Raw genomic sequence first — 19,733 nt, forward strand, 5'->3', positions numbered from 1 at the left:
TTACTTTGTGCCAAGGACTTTTCTTCCACAAAAAGGAAATAGGAGAGTACCTACTTATAGCATTGCTGTGAGGATTAAAGCACTTGGAAAACTGCCCAGCCCAGAATAAGCATTTAGGTGTTACTGTTCTTGTTGTGTTATTCTTATCATCATCATCACCGTAAGGATATTACTGTTTCTGCTGCCACTAAACTCTCCTCAAACACTGCAGGAAGCCTTCCTTCCCTCACCTTTAGTATGAAATAGCGACGCTCTCCACTGCTACTGAACTATGTGGGCCCATTTATGGCCACACTGTTTATTTGTTTTCTATCTTTCCAACACAGCCTGCTACATTGTTTCTCCTCGTTTCAGATTTTCTGCCAATTGGCAAACCAATCACCAATTCTCATTCCTGTCACTGATTTTATCATACCCCCTTTTCATATTCTTTTTTCCTTACTCTTGTGTTATCCAGTGCAACTTTATAGTCTTCACATGAGCAGGATTTAGCACTTGGCCACCGCTCGTTACTTAATGGAAAGTCCCTGTTTTCAGTTGGGAAACCAACGGAACACCATGCATTATCTGAGTCTCCCTTGCTCAGTCAGTGACAGCCCGGTACGAGCAAAACAGTTCCCTGCAGGCTGACTACGTCTGAGGCACTGCGAAGCCCTCTTATGGCCGTTACAGTAACCCCAGGAAGTAGGTACTATTCCCCCCTTCAAAGGACGAGGAACTTGAGAAACTTGGCTAAAACCACACAGTTAGTACATGGCAGCCACAGGCCCTGAAACACCATGAAGAAGCACAGAAGGCCCTGGACAGAGAGTCTACTGCAGAGATGGTGGTCAGGGAGGCCATGTTTCATCGGGTAAGATGTGAAGACTGGAACACACACATATCAGTAAGAGATAATAACACGTACAAAGGCCCCGAGGCAAACAGACTTGGCAATTATAAGGAAAAGAGAGGCATTTGGGCTGGAGAAAAGTGACTGAGAGGAGGAAAAGAAAAAGACCAGGTCCACATAAGGCACATCAAACACAGACCCAACGGGATGCCGCTGCAGCCGCCATGCAGGAGACGACGGTGACGCTGCCACACTGCGGTCCAGATACGTGCTGGAGGCCAAGCTGGCAGGACCTGCCCATGGGTCCCATAGGAGGCGAGAAGAGGAGAGAGAAAAATAAGGAAAACTCCCCGGTTTTTAGCTTAAGCTACTAAGTAGAGGGGAGACCAAGACCTAACATATAAAAGAGTGGAATAAAAGCAAAATTTTACAGGGTGTGGGGGAGAGCTATGAAATGCAAAGGAATCAAGAATTCTGCTTAAGTCCATTTTGAGTCCGAGATACCCATAAAACATACAAATGAAGATCAACAGGCAGCTGGATAAACCAGGAGCTCAGAGGAGACAGGGCTACAGATACATACTCAGAAACAACACAAATAACATTTAAAGCCATGGCCTCTGTGAATTTCTAAGTAAAGAAGAGAGGAAGTCCAAGAGGAAGTCTTACGGCCAGAAACCCAGGCATGTTAGACTTGATTCGTCCCCCTTCTGTCTGGTTTCCTACACCCACCCACCCGAATGTCTACCATATCGTCCCATGCTTCTCTCTCCCCACCTTGGCTAAATTTGGTTCGACCGACCATCCTGACCCACTCAGATCACCAGGAGAGCCCCCCAACTCCTCTCCCACCCCAGCACGCTCCCTCTGCTCATGTTCACACTGCAGACAAGGCACAGCACTCCCTAGCGCCCTCCAGTGGTTCTGATTCCTCTGTGAATCCTCTGATTCCTTTCCCAATCACTCTCCACCTAGGTACTCCCTTGGCCGGCCACCCTGAACTACTCTTGGATCCTCTTTTCCTCTGGGCTTGCCCACGGGCCATGCCCTTTGCCCAGAACCCTCCAAGAACAACACCCACCTGGCAAAGCATGACGCCATCCTTCAGCTACTAAGTCAGAAAGAAAGTCACCTCTTCGGAGAAGCCTTTGCTAATGCCAAAGTCTATACAAGGCCCACACAGCCGTCACATTTCACCGTTAAGGCACTGACCTCATCATACTGAAATCACTGATTTATTCAGACTGCATCATCTTTGTGTTAGGTTAACGTTAAAGAAAAGATGTAGGAAGGGAAAGCTTGTGCTTGCCGAGAGAGGCAGATGCACGCTCAGGTGCAGTGGCTCTCCTGGCTGAGCAGAAGCCGGTAATGAAAGGACACGGGCTCCGAGACCGAGAAGAGCCAATGGTGAAAACCTACAGCTCAGCCGCAGTGGGTCTCCCCAGCACAGCACAGATGGAGCTGGATGGGATGCTTTACACATAACCCCCAAACACCTAAGCCTGAGTAAGACAGTTTAGCAGGCCTGCTAAAGCAGTTTCAACGATAGTCCCAGTTGTTTTTAAGAAACGTATTTTTTTCCTTTAGGACTCTCTTCAGCTCACACCAAACCTTTAGGCGTATCAGGATACCATGTGTTCTGCCTTCTTCGAAATCCCTTTGTGAGTCACATCTTGGGGTTATACTATCTGCTTTTATCAAGGGATGTTTCAAGAAACAGTCTCATAAAATCTTAAAGCATGGGTTTCTAAAGTATCATTTAATATTCTCTGTACAGAACTACATATAAGAAATGCTTTAGATGTAAGAGCTGGGGAAATGTTTTATATTCTCTAAGTAGATAGCATGTTCATTTCCTCTCTGGTAACATAACCAACGTAATTAAAAGTTTCTCTTTTTGCTATGGTGACCGCCCAAGCACGCAGCCAGGGTCCGGCCGGTGCCAGCATCCACATAGCCCATTACGGCTTGCTCTCGGTTGTGTTCCATTTTCCTCTTCCCTGTTCTTGCATCTGTTCTTGATGTATCATTGGTTTTAACTCGTTTATTCTCATTTATTCCAACCATTTCTTTATTAAATCTATGCGATAATTTCCTTAACAGTAAGGCAGGGTAAGATAAAACGAGTTTAGTGCTCTTTCAGAAACACCTGTCCTCCAATAATTAAAAAACCACTCAATTATGATTTAAATTTAAAAATAATGTCTAAGTCACTTTATGTAATTAACCATTATTCGAGCAAGCAATGCACGAGAAAATGGATTTTAATTCATACCATGTTCTGTGTAGACTGCCTCATGGAGAAGGGGCTGAATTTGTTCTTCTACTTCATCTTCAATATTCCGAAGTCCTACAATGATTAAAAACATAATTAAGTAGAAAAAACCTAGGTATTAATGAAGAACATGAAACATGACATCCAGGTGCACACATTCAAATGAATATATTTGGCTCATCAACTATGCTACCTTTCATACCCATTTGCCACTTTTTTTTTATATGTTGGCAAACACAGTAAGATTGGTTTTATTTTGACAGCAGATATAAACGTTTAGCAAACACCTCACAGAGTAAAATTACTTCAGTTTCTAATTAACAAAATTCACAGTCATGATGGAATAAAGAAAAGGGGATGGGCAAAGCTTTCAGGAAGGGAAGTACTTCAGGAAGGAAATGAAGATGAAAATGTGGAAGATGAGGCCAACATACATGAGAGCACATGACAGGCCACTGTGTGAGGACCGAGAGGGTCAGAAGTTGAGGACAAGAACCCACATGATAACCGACAATCCTTTCGGCTTTGGAGAAGCCCATCTGACAGTCAGATCCACAGATTCAAATAGATATAAATTACAAAAGTCAACACTATCAGTAATGACCTTCCAACAACACTGTGCTGCTTATCGGATTACCGGGTTTGTTGAAACATCACACAACAAACAGGAAGCTATAATGACATTGACACTACGATAAATTTTCTGTTTAACAAACATCCATGTTCAGTAAATTGAAGTAGCACTAGACTTAGTATCACCCATGCTGTCACATGAAATAATGCCAATGACATCAGTTAGTTATACTGACAAGCTAATCCTCAATGACAAAAACAGGGTAAGTTCATTTGAACTTCAGATGGGAAAAGAGTTTAAGAACCCGTTAAGCTAATCACATTACAAAACCATTCCTGAAGCACAAAAAGTACCTTCTATTTTTATAGATGTTTGTATGTCACACACCATTTTTATATGTATTTGCATATAATTACAGAAGAGCCTGCCAATCTCTGTTCTTCCCTCCTCGGCTCTCACAATGCCCATGACAGCTTCCTAACCAATTCTTAGTTTTACGACTGCTGACAGCACCATCCACAGAGAATCTAATATTAGTAACTGGAGTGGATGGTACTCTGCTTCTCTGCTTAACCCTTTAATGGCTTCCTCAGCCCGAACACAGGAAAAGAGGAAAATCTAAGCTCCTCAGAACAGAAGACCTCCACAATCTAGCCCTCACATGCCTCTCCAGAATCACCTACCTGCACTGGCTTTGAACTCATTGAGTCCACCATGCTGTTTCACCTTTCCATGATTCTGTGATATTCCCCCTTTCCTCTGGGAAGGATTAGGAGAGGCAGAAGCTAGATTGCAATGAGTTAAAAACTGAGTGGAAAATAAGGCAAAGAAAGCAACTGTAGATTCTTTTTTCAAAAATCTGGCTAGTACAGGGCCGGGGACTGGAGGGCAGATAGAAAGTACTGTAGGGACCAAGAGGGGGTTTACTTTATTGTGTTGTAATGAGAGGTATGTACCTGGGTTTGTAGGATAGGTAGAGAAGAAAAAGAAGCCAAAACCCTAGATAAGAGAAAGGCTGAAAAGGCAACGTTTAAACTAAACCAAACACTGCCAAGAGGTTGAAAAGGATATGAGTTGAAAATAAACTGACAGATTTAGAAGGACAAGTTATCAGTTAAATGTAGAGCAGTATTAACAAAAATTTAAAAAGGAGAGCTGAAACGAATGGCACAACATTTCAGAGTAGGTATTAGCTTTGAAAAACAGTATTTTTTAAATTATAAATTTGTTTAGTGCAAAGCAGTATCTGAGATGCTAAATCCAAATACACATTTAATTATAAAACGTTAAAAAAAGTAGTTTTGCTCGAGTTATGGTACTCTAAAGGATTGGGAAGGAGAGAGTAAATTCTAGGATTATGTTTGGAACAAATAAAAAAAATCAGAGCAGCATACTGATCTTAAAAGGGAGAAAAGAAAATCATTATTCATACAGTGACAAAACCAGCCAGAGTACTTCAGTTGCTAGTAAATATGTAGTGTCATACCAAACCCTTCCAATAGGTGGCAAGATGAAACCAAATTTTGGAGAACGGTTAGGTAAAGGGAAACCGTGCAGCAATTAAATAGTACTTTGCAATAAATATCACAGCACAAACAGGAAACACTAGTAATAGATTTGAATTTCATTTGCCAATTTATTGACAGACTTTAGGAGTTTTCCTTCTGTGGGTCACACCCCTTGGGTGACTATGGAGATCTCTGAATTCATCTATGCATTCATGTGGATGTACAAGAGGCCTCCCACAGCATCAAGTGGGGGTCTGGAAAGTCTCTGATGGAGAAAGGAGACCATCCTATTAAAAAGACTGGGAGTCCAGTAGGCCTCCGTTAGATCTTGGAACCGACCATGAAAACACTAGGGTACACTATGTGTCGAACTGTGCTTTCACTATAAGGGGCTCTGGAACTGGAATCCAGATACCTGGCATTTAGTTCATGATGTTCCTAACTGTGCCACCTCCGCTGTGCCTTTGATTCTTGATCCCCAAAATTAAAATTATCCTGTGTAAATTTTTACTAGAAAACATTAAGTTTACTCCAAAATCTCAGGAGAGAAGGAGAAAAAAATACTTCATTTTCCATAAACATTGTGACACAAATTATGGGTAAAACATGATTCTGGAAATTGCAAACCAGAGAGCTGGCAGGATGAGGCACATCTGGTCAGAGGTCGAGGAGAGCTTACCTGAATCCTCGGGGACCTGCTCCTCCAGCCACGGGTATGGCTCAGCTTCTTCCGGTGGGACTGTTGGCTTTGAAGTAGATCTTTCTTTAAGGCCTGCATTTTTATTCACAAAGTTAACTTGAGTTTTTTCCTTTTTTTTTTTTTTGACATATTAAACCAGGAAAAACGATATTCTCGAACACTTCATCAACAGTGCAAGTAATTCGGTTTCTCAGACTTCATACTCCATGAGAATGTAGAGATGCTTCAAAACTCAAGTAGGCAAACAGACTGCTCTGTAACTTCACGTGGGCCTTGAACATCTCTTTTCCTAAGTTAACCTTTCACTTAAAAACAATAAAACAAAAATCCTTGCTTAAGCCTTCACGAATCTCTAAAATAGTCATGTCTGCTCTTGCCAAAAGAAGTTCAATATGAGTTCAAGCTCCTCGTGTTCAGAAGTGATTAATTGCTGCTTGAGCTCTGAATCCAGCAGTAAGACAACTAAGATACGCTTGAATTTGTTTGCCTGCCACATTTTGATTTTTATATAATTACCTGTTCTTCTTGAAAACTATAGTTAAAAATGAGAACAAATCATACATAACTATTTACAAACTTCTCAAGGTACCACTTACAATCATACTGTTCTACAAAGAGCTAAAAGACATGAAAACAAAGATATGTGTGTGTGTTTTTTTAACGTCTTAAGGAAAATAAAACATCGGGGTAAATAAACATGAAATCTGATTTTAAAGTCAACACCAGTCTAAAATCTATTAGACTAAATGATTTCTTTGATATTCTATATGAAGAGCATTAAAATACATCCTCTACTAAATACAACTCTTTAGAAAGCTAAATCAGGTCCCAGAGTCTGTCATTCCATTCACCAGCTCCTGGCTCTTTGTTACCCCCAGCGAGAATCTTGTACCAACAACTGTTACTAGAGGGAATGTGTCATGCATGTCAATGGCCTAGAGTGGAAAGGTCAGTACAGAATTGAGAGGCATTTTTCTTTTCCTGAGCACTTCAGACCACTCTTAATGTACATATGCTACTGTAATCTGCAAAACTCTCCATGTCTTTTACTTCTTTTTGATTCCTTGTATTTTTCCTGATTCTTCCTTTCATTTTTCCCCCATTGGCAAAAACACACTCTCACCTTCTTCTCTCCAATCCTAAAGAGAGTGAGGCAGAGATACACAGGATTCTACCTCATCACTTCTATTTGCTTCAATTACTTACCTTCCACGCTATACTATCAAAACAAACACCAATGGATACAGCTGTGTTCTATTCCTAACTGTATAGTGACTTCTAACTATAATGTAGATTTCAAAGGGAATACACAAATAACCACAGATCCTACACGTAGTTCAATTTCAGGGGGTGATGGGTAGAGACGAAGGCCTTATTAATGCAACCCATTACATTTCAAATTCCGAATTCAGGACTGAAAACTCCCATGCTCTTGCCCATTTAAATAATCTCTTCTTGTGTCTCTCAATTGTTAATGGAACAGTCATGAAACTATTCATTGCTACGTTCTGCTGAATGAATAGGGTAAACCTTCCGAACTGTGTCATTTAATCTTTGTACTCTCAGCACCTCAGGAAATGCCTGGCACATAACAGGTGCCCAGTAAGCACCTGCTCAAGGGCTGAACACCCCCAATGGTGCGGCTACTCTGCTAGTTTCAATAGCTACAGAGATCCTCTGTGGGACCAGGGCTCCTTGGCCACACTAGGCAGGCTAAAGGCTATAAAGGTGGGAAAGGGGACTCAGATCAGTTTCCTACTATTACTAAAGAGATTCCTATCTGTGCCCTGGCATCCACCACTACAGAGCCATGGGACTCATTTGCCTGGAGCAGTCCCAGGTTCTGTCCGTTGTGCTGGAATCATTATTTCTTCCTCAGAAATATCTCAGTTTGGATGAAAACCCACAGGGTCATTCTTCACTAATCCTCGATGCAGCAGGTTTTCAAATTATGCTCCGTGGGTTCAGTGGTTCAATAAGCAGTGAAATATTTCCCCGACAAACAATAAAGATTTACACTGCCTGCAAATCCCATTCTTATTAAATTTCAGGAAGTTTCATTTGAAAACAATTTTTGATGTGAGAACTGTTTGAAAGCTACTAGCACACCAATATTTAGACATATGGTTCTCATAGTCAGCTTTCTCTCTATCAACTGGAGTTGTCTCTAAAATTGAAATCGTAGAACCACAGGAGAAAGCAAAAGCATATAACAAGAGAAAGTATTGAGCAGTTTTCTTTTCTGTCCAAAGTGGCAGTTGAATTGTAAATTTATTGATACTTGGTCACAGCTATTCTCCAGAGGTGAAATCAGCATAAAACTATAATGTAAACTTCAAAAAAGCTGAGGATCACATTAATATATCTCCTTCCCTAGACCCCTATAAACTTTCTAAAATTAAAAAAAAAAAACCACATTCTAGACTAATTCTTACTAGTTTGATAAGCCATATGGAAGAATTAGCCCTATATAAGCTTTCATTCTGGTGTTTCGAGAAATTATATTGCCACCCAAGTCTATTTTGATCCGTGAATAAGTGTTCCTCAGGAAGTAGTGGTAAGTCCAGGTCTCATATAAAATTTTAAGGCAAAAGTAAAAACTAAACAAACAAAAAAAAATACATATAAGGTCCAGTAGTAATCAAAGGAAAGGTTTTCAAATTGGATTTATGATGAGATACAAATGGCAAGGATGTAGCCCTGAAATAAATACTCAAAATTACATTATGAAACGAATGTCATCACTTTTGATGTTCCTAGGGCTGCATACAACAAAACACCAACTCACACTAGCTCAAGTGAAAAAGAAATTTATTGTCTAATCTCACAAGGAGTGCAGAGACGGGTGGGCTTGCTCTCAGCACTAGCTTCACCCTCACGCTGTCCATCGGGGCTCCCCTAGCTGCTCCTCTTGTGGACTAGAGGACGTCCAGAAGCAAAGAACCACCTCCTGCTCTGCTTCTCTTAGGACTTGAGGAAATCTTAGCTGGAAGCAGAAGCTTCCAGCAGTCTTCTCTTTCAGCTTTAACATTCAAAACCAGAACCCATTTCCACTTCTAAGCTGGCAAAGGGAACAGGATAACCATAACGCCTGAAAGTAATTATCTAGGGTTGAATGAAAGTTGCAAGTCAACCACAACAGCTCCTGCATGATTTGAAAAATCAATTAATTGCCTTAAAGCATACCTTGTTTTTAGTTCCTCGGGCGCATCAGAAAAATTAGGAAATTAAAAAAAAGTCTGCATTTAATAAATATGATTTTTCTTACAATTTTAATTAAAAATGGAAGAAGTTATAAAGTAAGTGATGTGAGCACTTTAAGTCAACCATTCATAGCAAACTTGAGTATCTGACAGTTACCTCAATCCAATATTAGCTTACTTCTTTCACCCGCTACCCTACTATACCTGAGAGCAATGTGAAATAAATGTATTTTCTTCCCATCTGTATGTAGCAGTTTAAAACTTACTAAATTGCATATGGTATTCATTCACTCAGCAACAATTTAGCACCTACTAATGCAAGGCACTGTTTTACAGAAAATGAACACTGAGAAGCCCTACTTCTCATAGGGAGGGAAGAATTTAAAAAAATAAGAAACCTGAAATGTTTAAAGTATATTGAATGGGGAAGATATGGGACAGGGAGTGCCAGGCCATCAGGGAAAGAGGAGAGGCTATCTCCGGTGAATTGATGAGGAAGGGTCTCATTGATAAAATGTAAACGGATTCCTGACGGAAACCAGGGATGTGGCCCTGTGACTTGGGCTGGGGAAGAATGTTCCAGGGAGGCTCTGGACCAGCAAGCACAAATTCTTCAGCTGGTCTGGGGTGAGGGGGAGAGCAAAGTGCTGGGAGAGAGGAAGAGCCACTTGGCCAATGCAGCTAGAGAAAAGGAGCAAGGGCGTGAGAATCAGAAAGGTCCTGGGGTCACCGGATCATGGAGCTATTCATTCTGACTGAAAATAAAGGATTCATTTTTCCTAAGAGTTCCATACAAACCAGTTCCTCGACAAAATCTGGGAAAGTAAGAACGGCAAATAGGACTTCACAGACTAAGCCCATAAAAGCTAAGACATTTTTAAAAAACTGGTTTATCAATCTTTGGCTTACTGACTCAGTAGTGTAGAGATTGAAAATTTTGATCTTTTTTTTTAAGATTTTATTTATTTATTTGACAGAGAGAGACACAGCGAGAGAGGGAACACAAGCAGGGGGAGTGGGAGAGGGAGAAGCAGGCTTCCTGCCGAGCAGGGAGCCCGATGCGGGGCTCGATCCCATGACCCTGGGATCATGACCTGAGCCGAAGGCAGACGCTTAATGACTGAGCCACCCATCTTAGGTTACTCCAGCGGCTGTGATTCAAAGGGGAAGAGCTCAGGACTGCTACTGCTTCAAATGCAAGTAGCCTAACAGTATAAATCAATATACCCCAAGAATAACCCTAATAGCTACATGATCTTGAGAAATATTCTGGAAAATCAATAAACCAGAAAGACGCACATACTGATTGACCAAGCTAACGTCGTTGTGGCTCCTTGCTCGTATAATCAGCCAATACAGATCTTAGCAGGTATCCCAACTGCAGCCCTGTCAAAGTTCTGCCAGAAACTAAAAGAGCTGCCCCATGATACACAATAAGAGCCATTCCAGATTCAAAGCGTCTTCGCACGACCCAAGATCAACAGACAGACTGCAGGAACAGGATGATCTAAATCTCAAAAGAATAAAACTGCCAAAAGGGTTCCTAAGAGCTTGGGTTTCAGGACCCCTGAAGGGTCTCCACCAAGACTGGAACGCAGTGGGCTCGCTGGAACGTCTGCAACACGAGACGGCGTACAGGAGCTCAGGTTCATGAACCAAGAGGGCTGCTGCTGAATTCCATCTGAATCCCATCTTGAGTGCATTACTACTGATTCAGCTTGGCTTTCCACAAGTATGAACAGGGATAAAACTCTCACCTTAGAAGGGTTTCAAGAATTAAATGAGAGAATTTAAACCCAGCAAACATACACCCATGTTTTCCCCACAAATTAATTTTTCCCTTCGTTTCTTCTAAAAGAGCCGAATTTACTACCTTCCCTGCGCACGTACAACAGGAACACAGTGATCGGCAACGTCCAAGGTGGTTACAGCATCCTGCAATTACTGCAGAAACTCCTACGTCTTTCTTAAAAGAAAAAATTCTTTTTTTCTTCTTTTTAATATTACTCAATAGTATATACATATCTGAAATATTTTTTACACGATCTGTGCTTTATGTATTCATCATTCAATAAACATATATTGAATGCCTATTATTCTGAGCTTTCGTGATAGGTGCTGGACATAAATCACAGTCCGGTAGGAAAGCAAAATCCAGCAGTGAAGCAAAGTGATGAGCGTGATAATCGGGAGACACACAGGCCCCCAGCCTGGGAGGATCGGAGAGAACATCAGTGGAGACGTGATGAGTCAGCTGGCTCCCCAGCAGAGGTGAAACACGGCCCACCAAGTGGGCAGCACTGGCATTAGCTGGCTCCGGTTCATTATTTTCTTCCTCAACCCCTTGTTTATATCCTAACATTTCACTATAGAGACTGCAGTTACCTTGTCACTTGTATCCCCAGTGCCTAGCACAGCCTGGTATGCTGCAGGTACTCAGAATATTTGTTGAATGGATCTATACATGCAAAATAGAGATGACAAAGCACATGGGTATTTATCAAAAGTAACAAAAGCCTTACGTATAGGTTTTCCTAAGCTTTAAGTATAGGTCTTCCTCTCATCTCTTAGGATGCAAGAGAAGTAATGTTTGAGGCAAGGAAGAGATAAATGATGGACCTCTAGGATGCACGGATGCTAATGCAGAGTGATAAATACACATACAGTGAAATCAAATGAGGTGTGAAATGAGAACAAAGAAGAGGAAAACAGAGGACTTTCTGCTTTGTAGGGCTTACAAGATGGAAGCTTTTGTGAAAATTGGTTTCTATGTAAAAATGATATCCAAACCGGTAATAAACATCTAAGGCACATGGTTTTGTCTTCAGGCAAACAGAGGAGGAAGGACAGGAGGCTGACGACTGTTACTGGGGATCTTTTCAGATTACTCCCAAACAAGATTTCCCTGAGAATAACACTTAGAGATCTGCGACATCACACCCACCCTTCCGTTTCCTAAGAATGAAAACTTTCTCTTTAGCTAGAACAGGGGGGGAAATGAACAAAGTGCCAGCTCTTTATGCAGGTCCAATACCAGCTAGTTCCCACAGCCACATGAAGGAAAGGTATTATCTTCAATTCACAAATGAGGAAAACCGGCATTTCCAAGATGCAATTAATAGTGAAATAATCCAAGTTATCAATCTGGAGAATTGTTACCAATGGAGAATTATTCCAGGATTTGGAATAGTGGAGAACAGAGGAGAAAGGAACCAAAGCCAGGAGATGTGGCCCAAGTCACCAGACCCATTTCACAGAAAATGATACTACAGTTAAAGCATTTAAAATTTAAAAAATCATACCTGTGTACTACTTTTATCTGGTTTTTTCCCCAATGGAAATATGTATAGGGAGTCCTTATTATCCAAATAATCATTATTAAAACCTCTGAGGGTACAGAGTTGTATGACTAAGCAGGTCATAGCAGTATAAAATACTTTCTATGAACCAATTACTTATAGAATGAATCCTCCTGGGTTAACTCAAGCATTCATGCTGATGAATTTATGTCAATTTATCTGTCAGTCTCTCCCTTATCATGAAATGTTGATAAGACCATTTATACACAATGCAAATCACCCACAAAATAAAACCAAAAATCTTGTAAAAAAAAAAAAAAAGGTAGTAATAAGATTTCAAAAAGGTGATTAGTAATAATGTTAGCAGTAACTAAAATTCACACACAAAGTCCTTAACAAATGAAACAGACATTGCGCATCACAACAAATGAAGAAAAAGAGATGATATAGTTCTTCAAAAAAAGTAATCTAAATATTAAAGGATAAAAAAGATTCTTGGAAAAACTGATAGGCTCCCAAATATTTTTGTAAAACTGACCATCTTTATCTTTACAGTGGCCGTGCCAGTCATGTGAAATACTATCCTACAAAAACTTAAAAGAAAATTATGACAGTAATGTCATTTTTCAAAACCTGATGTATCATCTCACAGGGTAATTGAAAGAACAATTTTGTTTGTGATATAACAAACTTACTTTCTTAGTATTTCGCTTTCACTTTTCAGGACTTCTTCTGACTCCCAACTACTTTGTATTAGGAAATTTTTGTCCCTGTTTTTAGATGACTTTTTAAAAAGGGTAATAACCTTTCTGGTTTTAATTATCCTTAGATAACAATATGAAGCAGCAGGAAATAGAAATAACTACGCTCCGAATTGAAAGGTGAGTACAAGTCACAATACAAGCACAGTTTTAAACGCATTAATCATGAGCAAAGTTTCTCCCACACTAAGTTTTTAGTTGAATAGTAAGTGCCAATGCAATTAGATGGAAGTGTGACCTCAGCTTCAATAAATTCAGCTGAAGCCTTTATTTACTGAAGAAAAGGAAAGAAAAAAGGAGGAAAGAAAATAAATCCATTCCCAGTTCATAAAAACTCTTGAAATTTATTTAAATGCTTTTAGTCGAGATGTTTCAATTTAATTCTTGAGCTGATAGTCAAAGGAAAACTATGACAGAAGTAAAATATTTCCAAGCACTTTACCAAATGGCAATAGATAATGTGAATGTGCCTATGCTGATGAGGTTATCCTAAGATTCTTTTCCCCTCTTTTTCTTAGAATTTAGCATTTATATACTTTATCCCACATCACTTTTGTCTCTTAAAAACCAATGTAGAAATTATTAGAATGCCCTCGGTAAATGCAAATATAATTATCAGCCCTTCTCCAAGAAAGAAAAAAAAATCTGTAGAAAAAAGTAACTTAAAATTTGGTACATGAATTAAAAAATCAATCCATTTATCTTAGCGGCAAGATCTACCATCAGGATATATTTTTAAGATGTTGTAACTTTTATGTGCGTGGTGAGTAAATGTTTTGCTTCTTGTTGTGGTCAGTGCTCAGTTGGAGCCTCCCTCTTCTCCTCCCAGAAGCCCTCCTCCCTGCGGGAAAAATTTCAAATGGTTTAGTGGGACCCATTCCAGCCCCCGCCCAAAGCGCTGTGCACAGAAGCCAGGCCCGGAAGACTAACCCAACCCCAACTACAGGACTGGTCACAAATGGTCAGCAGGCCTACCCAGTGCCGTTGCAATTCTCCCAGAGCCGTTCCAGAAAACTGGCTCTTTGCACTAGGATTGTTCAAATAGAAAGATCCGTCTGGGGCTTGTTGAGGGCCATCTTCTTCATCAAGTGGTAGCAGCTCCATATAGAATAAAAAGTCAAGGAAAAGCATCAGCAGAGCCAAGACTTGAGATGAAAAGTAGGAAGAAACGCAGCTCTGATAACAGGTCTGGACTTGGGATCTATCCACCTGAAGCTGGTGCCCCTGTATCTGCCAACCAAGTGAGCCCTAACATTCCCTGTGTGGTTTACAATGTTCTGGTAATCTATACAACAACAAAACCCTGACTAATAGACACATGAAACCCCAAGAGAACACGTGTTACAATTTCTTTGAGCCATAGCTTTTGAACAAGAAAATAAGAGGATTGGATTAGCTAGATTGGGTATTATTCTCTAGGATTTCCCACTGGCTATAAAATTCTGTCAGTTGGCATTTTTGTCCACCAAATGTCCTGCTTGATTTTAGGCAGGAACGGTGATAGCACATAAGAAAATGGTACACAATACTTTTAGAGACACTGGCACTTAATGCTTATTCATTTCTGATTTGAAATATCTTCAATTAGGCCAAATTCTCTGTTTTTAAGCTCTCAGCAAAAAAAGTTGAAGAATTATTATTTTTTAAGATTTATTTATTTATTTATTTATTTGAGAGACTGCACAGTGGGGAAGGGCAGAGAGAAAGGGAGAAAGAATCCCAAGCAGACACTGCTGAGTGTGGAGCCTGACATGGAGCTCAATCTCACGACTCTGGGATCATGACCTGAGCCGAAACCGAGCTGGACACCTAACCGACTGTGCCACCCAGGTGCCCCTGAAGAATTATTTTGAAAAGGTAAAAGCTCTGTGGCAGCACTTTTGATTCTGTTACAACAAATCAGGCTGCTCTTCTCCAATTCATAACTGAATCTCACCAGCAGTTGCAGTTAGAAATTTGAGACTTCATTCAGAGGACGGCACAAACCATTTGTAGAAATGTATTCTTACTGAAATTTCATTTTATTAAATGTTTTCTGATTAAGTTCTGATCTCTAGTTAGATCTCATATTTGAAGCTCCTTAGAAATGGTAAACCATAATACAATCAAATATGAAAAACAGATGCCACTCCACCGAAATAAATGAAAAACTGTGTGATAAAAAAATGAAAGTATATCCTAATTTGAAATACTTAAAGTCTTGTTATTTCTCTTCTGAGTCTGTAAAGATATTATCAATAAAAGTGTTCTAAAACTGTTCTTCTAAATCAAATTCTTTCTTTTATTCATGACTGCATCCAGAGTTCTCAGAACAGTACACGCTGCACTTGAGAAACTTAAGTGTTTACTGGGTGACAAAAGCAGGTGGGGAGGAGTGGCAGAAAGAGAAGCGAAGAGGGTGAGTAGCCAGGAGGCCTGGAGGGATGGAGGAGGAGGTAAAAGAGCCAATAAAAGAGTGGGGAGGAGAGACTCGGAAGGAGAGAAAGGGGAGGGGAGGGAAAAAGAGCATCCAGGGAGAAGCCTGACCAAGGGGCTGCCCCTGACAGACTGAGGGAAAGAGGACCCCAGGGGCTGCCACAGGAGCCTGAGGAGAAAGAGAGAGAGGATGGGGAAGGAGAGGGGAAGGGGTGAGGGAGAAGGGCAGGTGAAAGGGGAAGGGAAGCAGGGAAGCGGGAAGGGAAAGGAGAAGAAGACAAAGGGTAAAGGGAGAAAGAAGAAAACCTCCCACCTACCTGAGCATCTGTCATACCTGAAAGGCACTCAGTGTATACACACTGTGGGAAATCTTCACATTCTTATTTAGCTCCGATGAAAGTATTCAGTCGATTAATATGTTCATTACAAGTCATATTATATATATACACTTATCTGGATACATGATCAATAAATTAATAAAAACAAGCTATTACATCACATTTTTATTACATGGTTTTAACAAGCATCATCTTTTAAACCGAGATGCATAAGACAGCGCATCTAAATTTCAAACCATTTACGTACTGAGCACCAATAAATACATTCAAGGGCTACCTATCTGACACATCTTCCCCAACTGGAGCAATACTAAATTTTCTCTGCCATTTAGCAGCAAATCACGACGAACATTACCATTTCCTGGGATGACGATATTAGAGCTTTCAGTTCTTTCTTTTCTGGTTATTTCCCTTGGCTGAACTTTTCCCTTCCTTTGCGTCATCTTTGTCTCTGGACACCATTTTACCAGAAGCATTCTTTACATTTGTGGACTTTTTCCTACTTTCCTTGGCTTCAGCACTTTTGTCTAGGCCCACATTCTCCTTCTCTCTGTCCTTTTTCCCCTTAGAAGACTCTTTCCTGGATGTGTCTGCACCAGGGATTTTCTTATCCTTCCGGTCGCCCTCCTTTTCTTTCTTCCCCTTTTTTCTCTCTTCGTTCTTACTCTCCTTCCTTGACTCAGGTTTCTCTTTTTCCTTCTTGAGCTCTTCTTTAGTGAGTTCTTTAACTTTCAGGTTTTCCAATCAAAGGAAAAAAAGTTTATTGAAAGCATCTCTTAATTCACAGGACAGTAACTTAGTGCTAAAGTCTGGTCTTTATCTCTCCACACACATGAAATGTTCATTCAGAAAGTGACTTTCATCCCCTAGTTTTAAATTGGTTAAAAACAGATGTAAACCTCTACAAAATATCAGCTACCAAAGAAATGCCAGAAACTCGCCATTGTATTTTTCCAGCTTGAAATAGGTTATGACTTGTTTTAAAATAAGGCTAACATGCAATATTATTAAAATGAATCCATCCATAAACTTTACACAAAGTGTTAACAACTCACATTTCACAATTATAATGACATAATTAAAGGAACACTGGCAACATTAAGAAAAAAATTTCCATAACTTACAAGTATCCATACAAAGATAATTTTAAAACTTTTAGTTCTAACAAAAAATCATGTCCTTAAAAGATTTGTGCTTACAAGCCTTGAAAACAAATATAATGCACAGATGAAAAAGTAAATACCATTTACTTTTCTTAGCTAAGTAAGAAAAAAACAATATCCACGAGTGTGAAATTTTAAATTCCTTATCTATAGTACTTAAAATGACAAGTAGACATTCTTGTCTGCTTATATTCAACATTATGAAATCAGTATTCCTTTAAATATGTTTTCCTGTTAATTTATGTAGAGCCACTCAAGCCAACATGTGGTCCAACCATGCTCATAGGCAGGGGAGCAATTAAATGGAATATACAGCTAATTCCAAATCTCGTGTAAGACCAATCCTGCTTTCAACCCGTTTTACATAAAGTTTAATAGAGCTGCTAGCAAAAGCTTTGAATTTCACCTTCTTGCTCCCTCATTAGGAAATCTAAAAGAAGCAAGGTATTTGCTGCATTACATAGCATCTAAGCAGAAACAAAGAAAACTAAAGATTTCTTTAATAAAATGTGGAAGATGTTTAGGTCCATCAGAATCGTGTAAAATTCACATAGCTCAAAATGTATTCAATTCTTCCTGAAAATCTTTTAAAGACCTTCTAAAAATACGGAATAGCATTCATAAAGAAGCAACGGTCCGAACCCTCCCCTACATCAGTGCTGTTTGTACAGACCCGGATCACGCCACTGCCAGAGTGCTTATGCAAGGCTGTATGATCTTGTTCTGCACAACTGTTACAATATTAAATCTTTAATGTCTGATTCATCTCTCCAGATCAAGAAGTATAAATTCTACTTCGTCGGCCATTTATCTCATAATTAGTGACATAAGAATAAAATGGTAAAAATGGTTCCCTCCCTGGGAGTTATTCAGATGGAACACAAAGTTAAAACATTAAAACTCCCTAATCTTAAAATTAAAATACAAATCACAAAACCCTGCAAGTCACAGTCATAATGTTTTACCAAAAAACAAACAAACTAAAAACAATATGCCAAGCACTTGAACACAAAAGAATATTACAAGTTAATAAAGAAAAACATGCACTTCTCCCATGCCCCTGTCCCTAAAGGACATAAATATTGATATATGAGCAAGAAAACCCCCAAAGATATAAAAAATAAGGCTCTAATAATAAGCTGTTAGCCTACATATGATGGTTGACAGGTACAGTGATTTTTAAAGAATTAAAATACCAAAACACAGGAAATTCTATACCAATGAAATGCAGTACCCCAGATTATAAATCTAAGTTTTCATTTCATTGAAAACTACAAGTGTGCTCACACTGGCTTTTACTATGCTCTAAGACAAAATGTCACCAGAGCTTCTGAAGAAATGAAATCAATCAGTGAAGAATTCAGCTTTTTTTCAATAGTAATTAAAAAATTCAAACTAAGAAAGCTTTTAGGTTAGACAATAACAAGTTTAGATATAAGTTTATATGTAGTATAATATCATGATATCATTATATGTTTTTAGCTTAAAGACTGTTGCAAAAGTTTTGATATCACAAAAAAGGAAATAACTTAAAATTATAGGCTTGAGGCAAGAAATTCTTTAATGACGTCTTGATAAAACTACCACTGGCCAAAGGTGCAGCCCAAATCAAAAAGCAATTGTCAGCATTAGTAACTGCATTAAAGTATCTAGAAAATGTCATGCAATTTCAAGCATCAAACTTGATTCACTCAAGGCTAATTTGAAAAACAGAAAATACCTTTAGCCTTAGTTTTTCTCTTGGCTACCCCACCAGGTCCTTCTGTTGGTATTTACAAGATGAAAATAGGTTATAAACAGAAAATACTAAGGGATTTAAAAACCAAGTATTTTTTTAAAAAATAATACAATAAATATCTATAGTTAAAATCAATGCCTCTATTAAACAAATTAAGTTAAACTCACCATTTTAAAAACACACACCTTTGACACATAAATATCTATCATTTAGATGTCATTTTGAAACCTTACTTTCACTATAACAAAAAATGCACTGCAATCAGCTTACTGAGTCAGTCAACTTCATGACTTGCCATAGACCTGAAAGAATCATGGGCTTTAGAAAAACCCAATTACAACTGGAAATACCATTTCCCACTCAGCTGTACCTGCATCACCAGTGGCCGCCTGCTCGGCACAGATGACCCATTACAAGCACCACACATGAAAAGGATCGGGGGACTTCACTCCCCTACTCAATCGTCATTGCCATCCAAAGAAAGGATAGCATATTTTGATAGAATTTTAATCTCTACTGTTTGAAAGATCATTGCTTTTTTCCTCCATGGTCTCAAACTTTCTTTATAAAAAGAAATTGTACAAACAAGTAAGAATGACACCATCATGTAGGTATATGTTAATTTTTTTACCCTTCATCCAAAAACATTGCAATAGCTTTCTATTTCTTGTCTTGGCAAATAAAAGTTCTGACAATGGGTTTAACCTCTAACAGGCGTCAATACCCTATACCTCGCAATACACTCTCATTCTAGCCACGCTGTATTTGGCTTCCCAGTCAACCGATGTTCTCAGTTCTATCTCCTGATCACATAAATGCTATTTTATACTCATGTATCAGCAAACTTTCCAAGGTGGCATTCCAAGTTGCCAACCCACTTCCTAGGCTCTTAAGAGTGGGGGTGTGGTGATTACTGGTAACCTCCTG

The 19,733-nt window shown here is 39.4% G+C and overlaps 1 protein-coding gene across 7 annotated transcripts in view; it reads right to left on the minus strand.

Annotated features, from left to right (window-relative positions):
- The window catches only part of ASPH (aspartate beta-hydroxylase), a 210,560-nt gene that overhangs the window by 138,758 nt on the left and 52,069 nt on the right, over positions 1 to 19,733 (minus strand). For 4 of the 7 annotated variants that reach the window (XM_027567486.2, XM_035727294.1, XM_035727293.1 and 1 more), the window contains exons 4-5: positions 5,869 to 5,961; positions 3,108 to 3,182 (exon numbers count right to left, since the gene is read on the minus strand). In XM_027567486.2, coding sequence (XP_027423287.1) covers positions 3,108 to 3,182; positions 5,869 to 5,961 — 168 coding nt within the window. Of the gene's footprint in view, positions 1 to 3,107; positions 3,183 to 5,868; positions 5,962 to 14,976; positions 16,634 to 18,788; positions 18,831 to 19,733 lie in introns of those variants that run through there. The other 3 variants (XM_027567493.2, XM_027567478.2, XM_027567471.2) reach the window with 3 other exon arrangements.

The sequence above is a fragment of the Zalophus californianus genome, chromosome 4, assembly GCF_009762305.2.
Source record: "Zalophus californianus isolate mZalCal1 chromosome 4, mZalCal1.pri.v2, whole genome shotgun sequence".
Classification (NCBI taxonomy): Eukaryota; Metazoa; Chordata; class Mammalia; order Carnivora; family Otariidae; genus Zalophus; species Zalophus californianus.